The 18894-nt window shown below is 39.9% G+C and overlaps 1 protein-coding gene across 3 annotated transcripts in view; it reads right to left on the reverse strand.

Annotated features, from left to right (window-relative positions):
* Window positions 1–778: 778 nt before the first annotated feature.
* Window positions 779–18894, reverse strand: part of ARHGAP25 (Rho GTPase activating protein 25) — a 155235-nt gene continuing 137119 nt past the window's right edge. For all 3 annotated transcript variants that reach the window (XM_040345907.1, XM_040345908.1, XM_040345909.1), the window contains 7 exons: window positions 17194–17401; window positions 15150–15282; window positions 12122–12195; window positions 9430–9551; window positions 8661–8860; window positions 5569–6119; window positions 779–2190 (listed from right to left, as the gene is read on the reverse strand). In XM_040345907.1, the coding sequence (XP_040201841.1) occupies window positions 1983–2190; window positions 5569–6119; window positions 8661–8860; window positions 9430–9551; window positions 12122–12195; window positions 15150–15282; window positions 17194–17401 (1496 nt within the window). In that variant the 3' untranslated portion in view covers window positions 779–1982. The remainder of the gene's footprint in view (window positions 2191–5568; window positions 6120–8660; window positions 8861–9429; window positions 9552–12121; window positions 12196–15149; window positions 15283–17193; window positions 17402–18894) is intronic.

Below are 18894 nucleotides of genomic sequence, written 5' to 3' on the forward strand. Positions count from 1 at the left end.
TACAGTGTGCTGAGTGTACTGGGGTGCATGCTGTTGACTTAAGTTGGGTCCATTGTGTATTGTGTTGTGTATATTGGAAGCATGCTGCAAAATGCAGAATGTGTCAATGTGCAGTGTGCCGTATGTCATGGTGGGGATGTCACAAGTGTATTGGGGTACAGGATGTGGTGTAAAAAGTGAATAATACTGTGCTAACCCAATGGTGAAATGTGGAACCCTGCTACATGCAAATGTAACACAGATTGGTGAACAAGGTAAATGGAAAAATGTAGCGCTAAAAATTTAAGTAAGCAATATTCAAATAATCAAATGTTGCTATACACATGAAGGTAGGTCACAAAGTGTGAAAGCATAACATATATAAATATAACTCATATATGGAAGATTATGGGAAATGTCGAAATGAATGAACTAATCCATGTAGTGAACACATAAAGTCCAGTATAAAATAGTTGTTGCTCAGAAGTGAAGCACAGTGATATAATGAACACATGGAAGAATCGAGGTGTTGTATATTCAATCAAAATAATGGGGTATGTACTCTTACCAAAGATGGTGGACTCGAATGTCGATGACAACAAGTCAATCAAGCAGAGACAGCCAAGATGGGCAGTCTTCCACAACAATCATGGGAACCCAGGCGTTTCCAAGAGCAGCTTCCAGGGGTCTCGTAGGTGACCGTAAGTTTGAGAAACCAAGTTGAAACAGCCGGATTGGAAGGGCCAAAAAAACTCTCAACGAGGAAGATGTAAAGAGAAAAAAGAAGTGCTCCACATGGTATAGATCAAAAAGGATAGGTTTTATTGATTAAAAACTGATTGGCATCCGTAGAAATAAAAATTTGTGATCACAAGTAAAAATGAGCAATATGGGGAGCAAGAACCCAGGACCGACGCGTTTCGTCAAAGTAGACTTCAACGGGGGAATATTGCTTATTCAACTTTTTAGCGCTACATTTTCCATTTACCTTTTACAGGATGTGGTGTATTTGTCATGTATGCTGGCTTGCTGACTGCATTGGGTTGCATGTTGCAGTATCCTGTGTGTGACTGTATTTTGGGTGTATACTGCAGTGTAGTCAGCGTATTGTGGGTAATACTTAAAAACACATCCACATTTTGCCTAATACTGCCTGTGCATGCTTTTGACCTCACTTTTTACATTGGCTTTAGGCTCCTCGTTCTGTAGACACACACCTTCCACCTCGTACTTTCCGTGATTTTAGCTCAGGAGACCCATTTTGTTGAAACCAGGAAAGTTCATACTTAAATGAGCTGTGATAGCTTACATTTGTATTGCTTTCAGTAAGTTCTGATTCAGTGAAATGATATTTGCTTAAGATTTGACAGTATACTTTCCTCCTTTGCAGAAATAAATATAAGGCAATGTCAAAATACCAATAATCTGAAAGCTGTGGATGAAACAAGAAAGGGTGTTATATCTGACCACACATGCAGGCTTACGCAAGTTACTCTGAGATGCTCTGCCTCAGTTCCTTCATTTTTTTTTTTATAAAGTTTTATACATCACTGCAGCCACTACAGAGTTTGTAGTTGGCTCCCTAAAGACCCAGTATAAACACCATTGGTAAATAGGAGTCAGGAAAGTTTAGTTTTGTGAACACATGCAAAATTGTGTATGTTAAAGGCATTGTCCCCTTTTCACTGCAAGTCCAGCCCTTTGGATGTTATTTACCCAATGGGCAAACGAGGTAAGTGCAAAGGGCAGCACTGTGCTAAGGTGCAAAAAAGTTTTTCAGTCTTTTACAAAATATATTTTTGTACTAAGAATAAAAAAGGCATGTGAGGCAGTAGATAATTTGGATGTGTGCAATGTCACTGGGCTTAGAAGTACAGCAGTTCTTGGCAGTAATCCCGCTATGTTCATCCACAATTCTCCACCATACGCTGCTTCTTAATTACAGTTCCTTACAGGGTACAGATTGCTCTATCATCTTTTCTCTCATAGTAATTATGAATCGATTATGGCTTGTTTCCAGCTTGGCTCATTGCCCTCACAAAGCCTTGGATCTCCCGTTCCAAAAGTTTGTTCCTCTTCTCTGCGTCATCTCGTGATCGCTCCATGTTTTGCAGGGTAATTTCTAGAGCCTTCCGTTGATTTTGTTCTTTTTCTAGATCTTCATTCAATTTCACTACTTTTTTCCACACGTCAAAGTTCTCTTTCTCTATGCTAAGAAGATATATACGAAAGCAAAAAATTATTTATTTTTATTTTTTATACACATCTGTTTACCCAAGACCTTTTTTTTTATTTACTAGGTTTCACTAAGAAATTCACTTGGTAACATTTGTGCTAGATATAAACATAATTTCTGTTCATTTAAAACAAATTGCTAAAAGGGAGAAGTAAAGAAAGGAGTTAATTAGTGGGTAAATAAGTGTTAATAAACAGGTAAAAATTGCATTTAAAAACATATTTTACTTGTGAGGATGCTGGACATTATGGGCCAGATTCAGATACATTTACGTTGCCCCGCGGCAGCGTAACGTATCCCATTTACGTTACACCGCCGCAGGTTTACAGCGTAAGTGCCTGATTCACAAAGCTGTTACCTGTAAACTTGCGGCGGTGTAACGTAAATCCGCTCGGCGCAAGCCCGCCTAATTCAAATGGGGCGGGCACCATTTAAATTAGGCGCGTTCCCGCGCCCAACGTACTGCGCATGCTCCGTCGGGAAAATTACCCGACGTGCATTGCGCTAAATGACGTCGCACGAAAGTCATTTGTTTAGACGTTAACGTAAATGGCGTCCAGCGCCATTCACGGACGACTTACGCAAACAACGTGATTTTTTAAATTTCGACGCGGGAACGACGGCCGTACTTAACATTGCTTAGAATACCTAGGGCTCAGCCCTAATTTTACGACGCGTATCTCGACGAAAATGATGTAAAGTTAGAGCGACGGTAACGCGGACGTTCGTGGATCGCCGCAACTAGTCATTTGCATATTCTACGCCGACCACAATGGCCTCGCCACCTAGCGGCCGGCATAGAATTGCATCCTAAGATCCGACAGTGTAAGTCAATTACACCTGTCGGATCTTAGGGCTATCTATGCGTAACAGATTCTATGAATCAGCCGCATAGTTAGGACGGGCGGATCACAGAGATACGACGGCGTATCAGGAGATACGCCGTCGTATCTCTTTTGTGAATCTGGCCCTATATTCATATCAATGATCACTCCTAAAGAACTAGTTTAAATACATTGTAACAAAAATATTATATCAAAGTCTGCAATCACAATATCAAACTAACAGCTGGTCCTAGCAATTTTGACAAGTATAACTGCTGCGGTGCAGAAAGGGGCTGCTGGTTTACTAGGTACACCTAAGGTATTCAGATTAGGTATTTTTAGGCGTATCTTCTGCACCCAAGTTTGGCATCTGGTTATCCATACCTTTTTCCAAGTCAAAAGTTCACTGTGATTAAACCTCTATTTGGTGAAACATTAGCGAGGGGCCAGTCCAGAGCTATAGGAACGGATGAGGAAGGAGTGACCACAGTATCCACTGCTTATGTTAGAGCATGGCAGAGGCAGAGGCATGGTGGGATCCCTGTGCTAGAGAATCGTTGTACCCTGTGACAAAACTGTGCAGTTTATTGTTGAATCTGGAGGACAGAAGGTCCTGACAATGACAGAATGTGCTGTAGGGGCCTGGAGTGGAACAGGGCAAATGGGATCGCCTCACCCTAAGGCACTCATGCTGAAGCAAAGAGTTGGGCAACTCATGGACTGAAGAGTACAAGTCTGGCAAGGGAGTGTGAAGTTTTTCCTCAGGAAGAAAAACTCTGACTTGAGCTACATCTAAGACTAGACCCAGCAATGAACTGATTCTAATGCTATTTTCTCAAGGTTCAGGAACCATCTGAACTTGTGCAAAGTCTAAATGGTAAGGAAAAATTTGTTCTTCAGAACCTTTGCTTATTATTTCCTCATTAGGTGACCATCCATATGTCCCACATAGGAATTACCCTTAAGCCCTGTACACACGGCCCAGAATCTCGTCAGGAAAAAAACGTTGTTTTTCCTGACGAGATTCTTGGCAAGAATCTCTTGCCGGCCGAGTGTACAGACACTCCATTCAAAAGAACCACCGTTCCTTTGAATGGCACAAACATGGTGATGTCATGGACTACAACAAGCATGCACTCGTCACATTTGATGCCGTCGCCACCATCTTGCTACACCCTACCTATGCCTTGGAAGCTACCGCGCATGCGTCAAAGTCATTTCGAGCATGCACGGGTTTCCACAGCGACAGGTAAGTATACAGGCGCTCCGGTTTCTCGGCAGGAAAACACTGCTGAGAATCACGACGAGAAAATAGAGAACAGGTTCTCTATTTTTTTCATTGACATTCTGGGCAGTTTTCTTGACGAGAAACCTCAAAGCCTTGTACACACGCACGGTTTTCTCGGCAAAAACCAGCAAGAAAACTGCTGGCAGAGCCTTCTTGCCGAGAAAACCGTGCCTGTGTACGAGGCTTGAGAGCACAAAATGGCTAGTACTGGGGCCAACACTTTGGGTCCCCTATGACTAAGTGGCGTGTGCAGCCACGTAACGCGTAAGGCAGGGGAGCCAGTGGTGACGTCATCTTCGCTCCCGGCCAAGAGCGAAGGGATCAGTGTTATACACGCTTGTTATCTACTTCAAGTGTAAGTGCATTTGCTTGTTTGCATTAAAGTTTTTTACGTTAATACGCTATGGAGCCCCTTTTATTTTCACTCATATTGGGAGCCATCCATCCATGGTAAAGGTGCACTGTCACTCAGGAGCTGCTGCTAGTGTGGATATTGAGTGGTTTGAATAGGAGCCAGCTAGGAGCCGTTCGTCCATGGTTAAAGGGTGTACTGCTATAAAGAAGCTGCTGCCAGTGTGGATTTAAAGAGGCTTGTTTGCAAGCCACCTAAGGAGAGAGGCTGGGGAAAACAGGGTCGCCTGGATTGGAGCACCTTACACTTAGTAATTGCTGTGGATTGGAGCACCATACACCTAGCAACTGATATTGATGATCGAATTGTTTGTACAACATTGAACTTTTGGTTTTGAATTTGCACAGAGACTCACAGTTGCACTATTTTTGCATGAAGGATTATATGTGCATGAAGAATTTTGATTTATATATTTTTTGTTCACTTTAATACCGTATATTTATTATTTATTATTTCTTGGTATTTGTTCACAGGATTGTTATCAGCGGACATTCACTGCTGGTAGCATTATATGTTTGGGTCTAGGCACACGTATATATTGCAGTTCTATTGCATTATTTATTGCACATAGCAATTTATATTAATTATTGTTTAGTAGTAAGCGCCTCGAACACCCCCTATTTTTAATTTTGTTTAGGAACAACATCGCATGACCGCGCAATTGTCAGTTTAAACAACGCAGTGCCGTATCGCAAAAACTGGCTTGGTCAGGAAGGGGGTAAATCCTTCTGGGTCTGAAATGGTTAAAATGTAAACTGAAATTTACATTTACAAAGAGAAGCCTGTTTACTTATTTACTTGACTAATGAATGAAAACCAGCATCATTACCTTTTCACCCTTTCCTCAAGTTGTTTGTTGTGAATTTTCATTTCTTCTAGTTCAGTGGCCAACAAGCCACAAGTGTTGCCTTCTATTTTCTCTGTAACAAGACAATCTACACCATTTCTAAGGAGGCCAGGACCAAGTTTATTACTTTCTGTACTTCCCTTGCTCACAGGACATTCAGTAACGGGACAATATGGTTTGCTGCTTCCACTGCCACTTTGAGGTATAGGGACATTATCATAGGTTGATGTACGTTGTTGGGAGATTTCCTCTGAAAGGGTCCTCTTGTGGTGAGGATATGACATTAAAGATGACTTTCCATTTGGAGATGACCAAAATTCACTGCTGAATATGTCTGTTTTGTTAAAAGTGCTGGTACTGCTGTCATCTTGTTGTTTGGGCATGTTAAAGTTTGTAATAGGCAGAGTTTGGGTTCGTTTTCTAGGAGCTGTAATCCATGATTCTGAGTTATCTGTTTGTAAGGAGTAATAGTCTTCATTAAGTGACATACTATCTGAAGAAGTAGAGGAGCCACGGGAATCACTTTTGTATTTCTACAAAAAAAAAAAAAATAGCGTAAGCATTAAAAATGTAGTCTTAATTTCAAATTAATCTTGTAAAAATGAAAGGATGACTCCACTGAGACCAAACATTCATGGTTAGGTTGAAGGTCAAGTGTTCATGAATAGTGTCTTCTGGCTGCAGAGATTTTTGCTGTTCTCCTAACCATTACCATTTCTAATAGTTTCTAATTTAAAGTACAGTTTGTAAAGTGCAGTTCAGTCTTAGTTTGCCTATTAGCTACAGCTTAAAGGATAAGTTCACCATTTGCAGTCCACTCTCTCTCGCCAGCTCAGCATTCTGCAAGAGTGATATGGAGCAGACTATGCTTGTGCAGGGGTAGGAAATAAAGCCAAAAGTGCTCATTCTGGAGTTTCCAGCAATGCAAATCTAAAGCTGGGTGCATCCTGTCATCTGCAGGAGGGATAGGGGAGAACAATAATATGAGCATCTGAAAAAGTAAGCATTTGTTTGCAAAATGAAACACAGCATTTTCACCCACGGTATAAAGGACACTGTAAAACACATTTTTGGGAAAAGTAAGTAAAGGTTATTTAACCCTTTAACTTTAGTTACAAATTTTCTAATAATAATAATATTTAACATGATCCATATTTAGCAGCCAGGTTGGTAAAATATTAGTCAAGTGGCAACCTTGGCAGTAACCTATAGCACCTAAAGACTTAGGCCTCGTACACACGGCCGAGGAACTCGACGTGCCAAACACATCGAGTTCCTCGGCCAGTTCAGCCCTGAAGCCGCCGAGGAGCTTGGCGGGACGAGAGCTCCCATAGAACAACGAGGAAATAGAGAACATGTTCTCTATTTCCTCGCCGAGGTCCTCGTCGGCTTCCTCGGCCGAAAGTGTACACACGGCCGGGTTTCTCGGCAGAATTCAGCCAGAAACTCGGTCAGAAGCTGAATTCTGCCGAGGAAACTGGTCGTGTGTACGGGGCCTAACTCTTTCACCAATCTAACTTTAGTAATGCTTTGCAAGTTAAATATAATAGTTGGCACATATCCCTTAAAATGCTCCCCCAGTCTTTTTATTATAAATAAAAAAATTAAATATATAACTTGTCTCATCCAATATTGGATTGGCTTGTATCAGACATGTTGTATATGCCTTTTATTTATTGTTTAGAATAAAAATGACCACTCTTAAAGATGAACTTAGAAATTCGTAATAATGATGACAATACAATACAAAGATCTAATTAAAGATAATTGCAAGCTTTTTAATCTTTGTATATCTTATTTTTCTCCCAATTTTAAGTGCTTTTATGTCCTGGAACTCTGAGTCTGTCTCCTGGAACATGTAAATCTGCACATTATCCGAGGGGGAAGACACTAGTATTGCAGCCTTCCCATGATGTATCTGTAGGGTCCTGGTTACATCACCAGTGCCTCACTCAACTAGGAAGTGGAAAACAGTAGTTGTAATTAAAATAAAAAACATTTTGGTTGACTAATTAATGTAAAATGATTTCACATCAGCATTTCAGAGCTACAGGCTGATGTTGTTTTTAGTGAAAGAGGGGAATGGCCGCTTTAATACCTTAGTACCCCAAATGTCCCATCTACTATTTCTATTATGTTTTTTGGGATGCTAGTACCTATATAATAATACTAATAGAGGTAAATATACAAATATAGGTATCCCATCTACTGTATGTCATTTACATTTCAGTAATGGTTTGGGTTACTGCACTTTGCAAATTGCAAATGAACTTTGCACTGCCTTACATAAAATGTACTTGTATTTACATGGTGTTAAATTAATTGCCAGCAGGAAATGCAGGCACCTTTAAGTGTCTGCATACCTTTTGTTGTTTTCCCGAGTACCCCATAGTCCTAAACCTGCATGTAAATACTTATGCAAGTACTGACTTTGGGAACTCATGTTGCACTCCCTCTTGACATTTGAGTCTAACTATTATACAGTGGGGCAGATCTACTAAAACTGGAGCACTCAGAAACTGGTGCAGCTGTGCATGGTAGCCAATCAGCTTCCAACTTTAGCTTGTTCAATTAAGCTTTGAATAAAACCTGGAAGCTGATTGGAGCATGCAAAATTTGGTGCATCTCTGAATAGAAACCAATTTTAGTAAATAACCCCCAATGGATTCACCCATTACAAAGATAGGCTGCCTCTAATGTCCAGAAGGCAAAAAGGTGGGTGGTGTCTGGATTTGAATTTAGTTTCTGACTATTTGAGTGCACCAGGTTTCAAGGTTCATGAGGCACTCTTATGCCCTTTGTTCGACCAAATTCACATCAGAATTCTGACGGAATTCCATCGGAGGAAAATAGAACATGTTCTCTATGTAAACTCTGATGGAATTCATCGGAATTTCCAATGGAATTACTCCGATGGGGCACACACATGGTCGGAATTTCTGATGGAAATAGTCTGCCAGGCTTTAAAGTTATGAAAAGCTCTGAACAGTCACTTCTATTTTTTCTTTTTTTTCTTTGAGTGAGTAAAGATTTATTTAAAGAAAACAGACTTTACTGCACAAAAAAACTTTTACCCCATGATATTTAGGCGGATCTCCTGAAGGTGAAAAACTTTCTTCTGCTGCATCCCAGCCTACTGAACTGCGTGGCAGCTGTCCCATTTTAAAATCTTTACTTTGTGATGCAGGTTCTGGAGTCTGATCATTGGTTTTAGGAAAGAACTTTTCATGTTGGCTGATCATGACTGTCATCAGCTTCTGGATCTGAGGAGCTCCTGCAATGAGGAATAACACATCACCAGGAAACTTACTGGGCATCATGAAAAGAAAAGTTTAAATATAAAGCACAGTGCATTGCTTGACTGTCACAAGGCGGAGGCCATCCAAGTATGATCACATGTACTACACAACACAAAAGAAACCAATTGATAGAAAACACATCTGGTGTATTGGACAAAAACTAGATGGAGTCCTAACTAAAAAGGGGAAAACATATTTACAGTGATAAAAATGTTACAATATTTATACTATATTTATTCTGGAAAATATACTGTATTTAAAGATGAAGTAATTTTTAAAAAAATCAAGTGATAATGGACTATTTACACCAATGTGCTTTGCTTCGAGTTCAGATTGCAACAAGGTAGACTCAATGATGTTGTTGATAGCAGTAGGTATCATTTACTGATGTACCTTTGCTGCTCATATTTGCCAAATGCAATCAACGAAGTCCTGTGTGTCGGTGCCATAGTGCACTAAACTACTACACAAGGGTCTATTATGCAGTATACTGTCTGGAATAAACTACTTTAGAAAACAATATTGAAAAATTAGGGAAGGTTACCTCTCATTATGGCCACTGGCTCTTCTGTCTTTGGTTTCAGAAGGTTGACACCAATCACCATAGCTAAATTCTCTACAATCATTTTGTTTACACTGGAATTTTTTTGTACTTCGTAAAGAAATCTGCAATAGTAAAATGAATGAATGCAGAAATATAAATGCAAACACATGACAGCATTTGAAACTGTATAAAAAGTAGAAATGTGTTTAGGGAATAAAAGAGTATAATATTTTGCACAGAGCAGACCCGATCCTCCTTTTCTGGGGTCCCCCACCAAGCGATCCTGGGATTGAGCACATGTATATATTTCCCTCCCATCAGCAATCCTGTCTCTTTGGCAAGACCCCTATGAGAAGCCATTTCCTCATGCAGGATCAATCCCAAGCCATGCTGCCTTTGTCTTTAGACACCGGCAGTGAGGGTTGTCCCCCTGCTCCCTCGTCACAGGATTTGATTGACAGCATGGTTCCCACTGCTATAAATCTGCCCTGTAAAGAGGAAGAGAGAGGAGAGAACCCTGCTCTCAGGAACAGAGCTGGATTCAGATTCAGCTCTGGTAAGTATAAGAGGGGACTGGGGGATCCTGTGGCACAGAAGGTTTTTACCTTAATGCAGAGAATTCATCGAGGTAAAAAAACTTAAAGCGGGGTTCCCATTACATTTTTCAATTTTTTAAAATATCACCTTTCATCGCGTTGTACATCTCTCTATAGTCTCACTTACTATTTGCAAAAGGCCCGCCGTTCCACCAAGTTATTTAAAACTAATAGTTTATATTCCTCTCTGCTGAGCGTTCTCATTTTGCTTGTGGGCATTGTGAAGCCCTCAAGCAATTACTTCCTGGGAATACTGGGGATGACTAGTTGAAAGGGCCGCCCGTACCACCCCATTCTCATGTGCCCGCAATAGACCTGCAGCGCCGCGCCGTCAAACACTTGGGTTGCCATCACAACGAGCGGTGGCGGCGACGAAAGTGCACGTCATTGTGATGGCAACCCATAAACATCAACAAGCCGGGAGACACAGGGGAAGCGCACGGTATCCTGGGAGCTGACATCAGGATCCGAGGTGAATAGGAAGGCAGATTTTGTGGGACCGCAAAGCAACAGGCATTTTGAGGTGAGTAAAACATATTTTTTTTTTCAGGTCTAAGCTACAATATAAAGCAAAGTTATATTTTTGATGGAACCTCCACTTTAAGCCTTTAGAACCACTTTGTGAGAAAACCAGCTCAATAAACCTAGAGCCATCCCCAGTCCTTAAAGTGTATGTAAACCCTAAGAAAGAATATTATTTTTTCTGCTCCCTTTGGTCTGATCACCATTGAAAATGTTTTGGTTTATCTGTTTGATAAGTGCAAAAAAATACCAGTTAGTTTTGCCATAACTCTTGTGAGTTGGTAACTTCCCATGCTGTCTGTCTGTGTACAAGGAGGGGTTTTGGAAACGAGGAGGAGGAAATATAGAGGTCTGTGTTCTCTGTATGCATCAAAAATGAAGTTGACAACATGCGGCTAGAAATTCAGAGCTATGTTGTCATGTCAAAGAAAAAGGTAGGTAGGAGGGAGAGGGGGGTTAAATAAATCATTACAACACTACAATACAATAGTGGTATGCCCCCTTTTAAATTTCCCTGCACCAATTTCATGATAACAATATGACCGTTTTATTAACAGTCCCAACACATGACAGATTCATGTAGTTCCAATTTGTGTTACCCTTTCAATGTTGTCATTATGGCTAAGCCTGATGTGGATGCTGAGAAATTAATTTTCCATCAGGTTTGCCTTCCTTGTGATTGACAGTGTAAGGCAGTGGGTGGATTCTATAGCCACTATTAGGCTGTTAACTCAACAATTCAACTTCACAGTCGTTGCACCTGTTGGATAGGCAAAACCTGATTAGGAACTCTGAGAGATTAGCTCTCTATCGGGTCTGCCTTGCCGGTGATTGATAGCATACACCATTATGCAAATGTCATAGCCACTATTGGTCAAAATGGCAGCTATGGAATTTACCCATTGCAGTTCGCTGGCAAGGACAAGCAAGATGGACCTGATACTAGTGGTGGTATTAGTCTCAAGCCCCATACACACTATCAGTTTTCCTGCAGGTTTTCTCTTCAGGTTTTCCAAAACCATCTAATATGAGGTCAAACCTCAAGAGTTTCAATTCTTATGCAATCAGGCAGGCCCTTGCACTACATGGTTTTGGTAAACCTGAAGATAAAACCTTCAGGAAAACTGATAGTGTGTATGGGGCTTCAGAGTTTCCAATGAGGCTCCACCCACCCTACAACAAAAACCCTCTGCCATGCGCCTGCATGACGGGCACAATAGCCGGGCAGGGAATTCAGCATTACCGAGCTGAACCAAGAAAAGAATTGTCCATTATGAACACTCCAACATCAGTGCCAGCTTCCATGAGACAGATTCATAAACCTGTTTCTGAAAGGTACATAAAGCTCTCACAAGCACCAACAGTTGTGGTGTGGAGACCCAACAGTATTCTAAAAAGTGTCATTGACAATCTACAGTTATTTTGCTGTGCTTGCTGTGTGTTTAAAACGATAGAACATGGAAAATGTGCATGTATTATATTGCTGTACTCTGGCAATGGATTGCCAATCCCCATTAATGAGTTGACTAATTTTAGTTACAAAATAGTGATTTGAAGTGTTATTAAGACATTACCTGCAAATAAAGCAAAGAAGGTTGTAATTATCTCTAGGAAGAAGCATTATTTGTTTTCTAAGTTCTTCATGACCCTGTAAGCAGTAAATTTAAAAAGAATAACAAATTACTGAATAAAATGTTTTTATTAGGTTGTAAGCAAATGCTTAACAGAGTAATACATTCAGCAGTAAATAAATAATTATTAGAAAAGACAAACAATATAATAATATAATCAAATTTCATATGAAAGTAGGCAAGTTTTCATGAATCCTTTTAAGAAGGATTCATGAAAACATTTATATCGGTATTAAAACAGTAAGATCGTATATAGAGTGTGAGTATCGTAATAAATAAAACTATGATGTTTAGGGAGGCATATAATGAGAATAGCGACAATTCAACCTATTTCTAAGTATATATAATATAAAAAAAGTAAGAACAATTATAAAATAGAAATAGAAAAAAAAAGGCAACAAAATAGAGAGATTAGAAAAGTATAGGATCAGAAGAAAGGGTAAAAAACGATATACATATCAGTGTTCTCCCAGCCAAAAGGAAAAAATAAATCAAACAGATTATTATTATTTTTTTCTCAAAGAATCAGGAATCAGGTTACATTGGGAGCAGTGGCCATGTCTGGGCAGCGGCTGCATTTCAATTGACAACAATAGGACTGCCCGCACAGTAATGCGTGGAATACCTGTGCATCCCCATGCAAGTAAATACAGCTGTCATGCAGGGCACAGATTTATACGTCATACGTGAATGAGGCCTTATCCATCATCTTATCAGGATCCATCACTGTTTTATCAACTCTCATCATTTGACACTTAGGAATAGCATGCTTCAATAATTTCGGAGGGTAACTTTGATACCTTTTTTTAATTAATTCCTGGCAGTTGATTTAACAATAAGTTCACCTTATATACTAGTCTGTCAAGGAAGCAGCCTAGTTTTCAGAGAGTTTGATAACTGGATATTTTTCATGCAATCCTTGTTTAAAGAATAATAGGGTTGAATTTCACCCCACCCACAGAAAAAAATATCATCAATGTATCTCAATCCAAAATTTTGCAAGTTTATGAAGAATTTATATATTTCCATAAATAAATTTGCATAGGAGGGAAACACCAATATTATGAATTCTCTCATTAATATTGTTTACTTTAATTTAATACTATAACTTTTTCTTCTTTTTTCCTTCTTGTTTCTCCTTTTTTTATGTATTTTTGAGAAATAATGAGTATCATGTTGTGTGTGCGCATACATTAAATGTTATTCATTTGAACAACATCTAATTATGATGAGCTACATGGATACATAGGCACGGTATTGTGGGGTTTTTTAATCATTTTTTTTTTTTGATGGGTGGACTGATGCACTGTTTCCTATCGAGTCCAGCACCTATACGGGGGTTAGCTCCTCTCATGGTGTGCTTCACAATTGGATACTGTGTTATACTTTACACAGAGTCTGGTTATTTACTGATTTCTGTGACTATTTAAGATTGTTTGGAAGTTGTGATGCTTATACTTCATGCTTTGAAGAAATTTACATTTTACCTTTTCAATGCCTTGTTTTCTCTCTAATAAAAATCTAAATGGGTGGTTCATTGTTTATAGTCAGAAAGTCATCCAAGCCACATTTTAATTCACTTTTAATGATATCCATCACTTAATTTCACAAGTCCGACCTTCCTTATCAAGTCCTCTTTCCTTATCCTTGAGGAAATGATATTCCTTTAGTCTAGATGGATCTTAGTAGTAAGTGTGTATTTAATTGCAGTCTAAATTGTGGGATGTGAATATTAAGAAGGGCTGTGATTCCTTAAATAGATGTCCTTGTATAGAGGTGCAAAATTAATAAAATCATATTTTGGATGACCACAACCACAAACACTTTATTGCATTCTGAGTATTTTTGCACCAGTAAATTTGCAACATATTATTAGTTGTTATTTTTGATTCTTCAGGGAGGAAAAAAAGCTTACATTTCAGTGAGTTTCAGTTTTTATGACAGTGTTGTGTTTGTTTTATTTATTAGCAATATGAACAAATTGTAAAGATATACAGCACCAATATATAACACAAATAATCAATACAAATGCAATATTTTATTTAGGCGTCAATAAATATTATTCTTACTAAAACAATCTACGTGATCGATTGCGTGCCTGTTCATAGACCACCCAAAATCAAAGGGGCCTTGGTTTTTTGCAATCACTCTATAATATATATTTTTTTCATCTTACTATGATCCTCCATCTCTTGTGGGTTCATATGTTTTTATAATCTGTGAAGGTGTTTGGGGTCATGCATGGGTGCTGTATGGGTGTGTGTTTCTGTTTGCATTGACAATGCTCTCTCCCCCATCTCCCGATGAAGCAGAGTTTATCTTAGAATTGCATTGACAAAAAACCTTCACCATAATGAATGAACTATACAATTTTGTAAACCCTGTAATTAAATGGATCATGCAGGCTATGTGTCAGAGATATCATTCACTCAGAAACTAGCACACAATGCATCACATTGATTTTATTTAGTAAGAATTTTTTGACTGTTAAAATGTTGAACGTTTGCTCTTTTCTTTTTTTTATTATATATGTGCTATATTTGATGGCATTGAATGTCCTGTGTATCTTTTATATTTTTCATATTGGCTTGCTTGGCATGATGGTGTCCCCCCTACTCGAATGGGTTGTGTCTGAATCTTATGAAATGTTTTATTTTTAACGCTAATAAGATTTGAGTGTTCCAGGGTCAATTATGTCTAATTACCAGTCATGGGATTCCGAGGACTAGTCAGTTTATTGCCACAATATCTATCTATCTATCCTAAAGATCATTCCTCGTCTTCATGCTATCTCCTAGCCCTGTTGTTATGCATCATACTCATGCATTAAGTTCTTCTTCAGCACAGGACAATGGAGTTTCTAGCCAGGGAAAGATTCCATATAAGAGATTCAGATCTTGCCTAATGGTTGGTAAGCCCTCTCCTCCCTCCCCAGCCATATGTCCAATAATATTTTAGTAGTGCAACTTACCTTTTCCTCATCAATGGCTATAGTACTTTCACAAGCAAGACAGTCCTCATACTGTGACCAAGGGAAAACTGGCTCTGGCAATTCTCTCAGATAGAGTTTAAACAAAGATGCCACTGTGTGGACATCTGTATCACTGCAATTGGGGGATAAAAATGAATAAAAGGGTGTAAGTGACCAACACAGTATTTATACAAGTGCTCTTCTATGGGGTTAACATGGAGTTACAACAATAAAAACAAAAGGGTAATTATAAATAAAAGACATATACATGCCAAAAGATTTGTAATTCTATTCATCCAGTCCTCTGATTCATATAACTTTGCCACTCTGCACAGTGAGCCAGGTGGCACCCATTTCCTGGTTTAGCTTCTTGTGTCCACTTATCCATCTCAAGCCTACTTTGACCATTTAGCGTCATTTCACGTCGAGTTAATTGCCCAGTGAGCAGGCAAGTGGCACATGAAGCTGTGAAGGTTTACTAGGGAATAGTAGTCATCTTCCATGCTAAGCGGTATAGCAGGATGTGTGAATCACAATAGTAGCCAAACAGAATTACAAAATGTTTTGCAGACAAAATTGTGCACATACAATATGTATTTTAACAGTGTATGGGGGGGGGGTAATAAAAGTATGGTTCAACCACTTGCCCCCCATAGGCTATTGTGAACAAGACCTAAGTCTGTTATTTTTCAACTTCTGTTAACATGCAAAGCTGTTGAGCAAAAGTGCTGCTGCAAGTGCCTATAAAAATGTTGGAATGGGGGATGGCTTTAATTTTTTTTATTCAAGTTCACATAAATCTGTTGTGCATCTACCCACTCTCTGAACTGACAATTCTGCTGTGTAAAGGTGTCTCCATTGTGCCTCCATAGAGTGGAGACACCATAAAACAGGAAGCTTGTTACAGACTGAATCACCAATCACAGGGTGAAAGCAAAGGGAAAATAGCCTATAAAAGCAGTAGCGGCCAATCCATACAGGGTGTAGGGCTGCCGCCCCCCTAATCCATGCACCTGGACCCTAATATACATGCAGGGCGTCGCACGCATGGATTTCAACGGGGGTTTCTTTTTCTTGAAGCATGTGATTAGAGCCTGATGCGCTAATTGGTTTAAAAAAAGGGTGGGCTTGGGGCGTAGAGCACTGCACCCTGAACCCACCCAGTTGTGTGACAACAGCGAATTAATATTCGGTATTGTCTTCCTGATTCTCTTCCCAGCCAATCAGGAAGCGGGTCCTGAGACCCAATTGGCCAGGGAGCCTTAGGACATCTTAATCCTAGGTCCATCTCCCGCTAGGGGATGGAGGGTCGCCACATTCCTATCCGTCTCCTACGAGGGGGGATGGCGTTGGTTTGTTGCCCCCCCCCCAAAATATTGAGAACCAGCCGCCACTGTATAAAAAAGTAAAACTTATCAATCCAGCACATTTAAAGCTAAATGCCTGAAAACAAAGACATGTGTTGACTGCTTGTTTATGCCTAAGTGCAAAGGTGCTAGTAGGGAAATGGATGGTGTCAGCAGAGCAGTGGACTTGTCAGTAGGGCAGAGGTTGGTGTCAGTAGGGCCGTGTCAGTGGTTTTTCTTTTTATTATTTTTCTTTTTTTTTTATATTTTTCAAGAACAAATTCAGCAGCCCCGTCGGGGGGCTTTGGTGAAATATCAGCAGGGGGAATCTGCGCCACATGTGGTGATTAGGGTTAGTGACTTTTAAAAGCAGTTTTACTTGCTTAATTTTCTGATTCTGCAGGCTCCTCCATGCTGCTAGACCTGTCTGTGTAGTCCCCCCCCCCCCCCCTGTACTCTGATGCAATCAGGGCAAAGCAAGATGCATATCAGGCCTTCTATATCAATGCCATTCTTTTATCACTGACCTCCATACTGGCTGTGAGAAATGAACACTGAATGCAGTTGCATCACTGCTTTAGTGCCTTATTGAGTAAGCCTAACATTCCCATGCAACAAACAGAGATGAGTGTTCAGTTAGTTATTTTCCATTTCTTTAAAATAAAAAAAAGTTATTGGCGGAGGTCATTGTTTGATACCTGCTAAATGATGGTCGCTCTCCGGCATCAAAGGCTTCTTTTAGCTGTTTGACCAGGTTATCCTGTCCAGGGAGGCGGAATATCCCTTCTTCATTCAGGCCCTTCTCCAGGATAAAGTCTGAACACTTTTCCATTAATATTGGGACCAGGTGCCTTCCATACTTCTTCTCATATAACATGGTGTCTGCAAGACGTTGGCCAAACACAGCTGTAAAATAAAAGAAGGAAAATCATGAATTCACCACTCTACACCAAGACTCCCATGGGGGCAAAGTCTTCATGTGCCACTAAGCCTAAGCAGTTTTTTCTGTGTAATTCACAATTTGTCTCCCACACAGCCTATACATAAACTTGTGTTCTTTAACCTCCCTGGCGGTATGATTATTTCAGAAAAAACGATGCTGAAAGCGGTACCATTATTTGCAAGGAAATTTGGCGTTTTATACTGTAGGCCTGTAATTCTTAGGAATAACTCACTCAACATTTTTTTATGATGAATTTCCCCACAAATCGCTATCGCACAATTCTGCAAGTGATTATAATTTATTATCGCTTTTTTCTAGCTGCTCTAAAACCATTTTTGACATAAAAGGACACTTTTGGACAATCTACAGTTTGCAGGCAGAAAGAACCGTTTTTATTATATAAAAGAACATGTAGGGCACTGGGCAGACCACTAGGGACAAGGGGGGTGTGTATTTTTTACATACAGTACTGTAATCTATAAGATTACAGTATACTGTATGTAATGTGTTTGTTTACCTTTTTGGATTTGGCGCCGTTCTCCGCCCCCGTGCGTCGTAACGTCGCAGGGAACGGAGATCGGCGTCACAGGAGGACGCTGTGTGAATCGAGCGAGGTCCCGCTCGCTCACACAGCGCGGCGGCATCGCTGAATCCAGGGACAAGGTAAGTAACTTTGTCTCTGGCTGCAGCGTGGCGAGCCCGAGTCTGACTCGGGGATACCGATTTTGGTATAAAAATCTTACCCTGAGTCAGACTCAGATATACCGCCAGGGGGGTTAATGTACACTGTATGTGTGTGTATATACAGTAAGTATGATTTTTCAGTTTTTGTTTGAGACCATTCATGAAAAAGGAAACCAAGGACTCTTTATATAAAATATCCACTATGCCATTGTCTAAAGGGGTTGTAAAGGTACATGTTTTTTCACCTTAATGCATTCTATAAAAAAAAACATCTGACGATTAGCAGCCCCCCCCCCTCCCCCATTTATTTACCTGAGCCCTGGAAAGTCCCACATCACAAACGCTCTCGATCATTGCCGGGGCTTCTCGGCTCTTCATTGGATAGATTGATAGCAGTGTAGCCATTGGCTCGCACTGCTGTCAATCAAATCCAATGATGCAACGTGTCGGAGGGCAAGGCCAAGTGATACACTGTGTGATGAACTTGTTTGTTATTTTTAAAGGGAAAAAAACGAGACTTTAGTATCACTTTAAATCTTTCTTCCCCATTCTGATGCTTGGTTTGAACTTCAGCAAGTCATCTTCACCACGTCTAGATGCCTAAATGCATTCAGTTGCTGCCATGTGATTGGCTGATTAGCGGCCAGTGAGTGTATAATCTTGTAGTATTTCAACTCCAATGTTTCTCCTATTTATCAAAGTACAAAATAGAAAGTAATTTTCTATCACATAGACCTCATTCACACAGACTTACTTAAAGGGGTTGTAAAGG

This window comes from Rana temporaria, chromosome 3, assembly GCF_905171775.1.
Source record: "Rana temporaria chromosome 3, aRanTem1.1, whole genome shotgun sequence".
In the NCBI taxonomy this organism is placed as follows: Eukaryota; Metazoa; Chordata; class Amphibia; order Anura; family Ranidae; genus Rana; species Rana temporaria.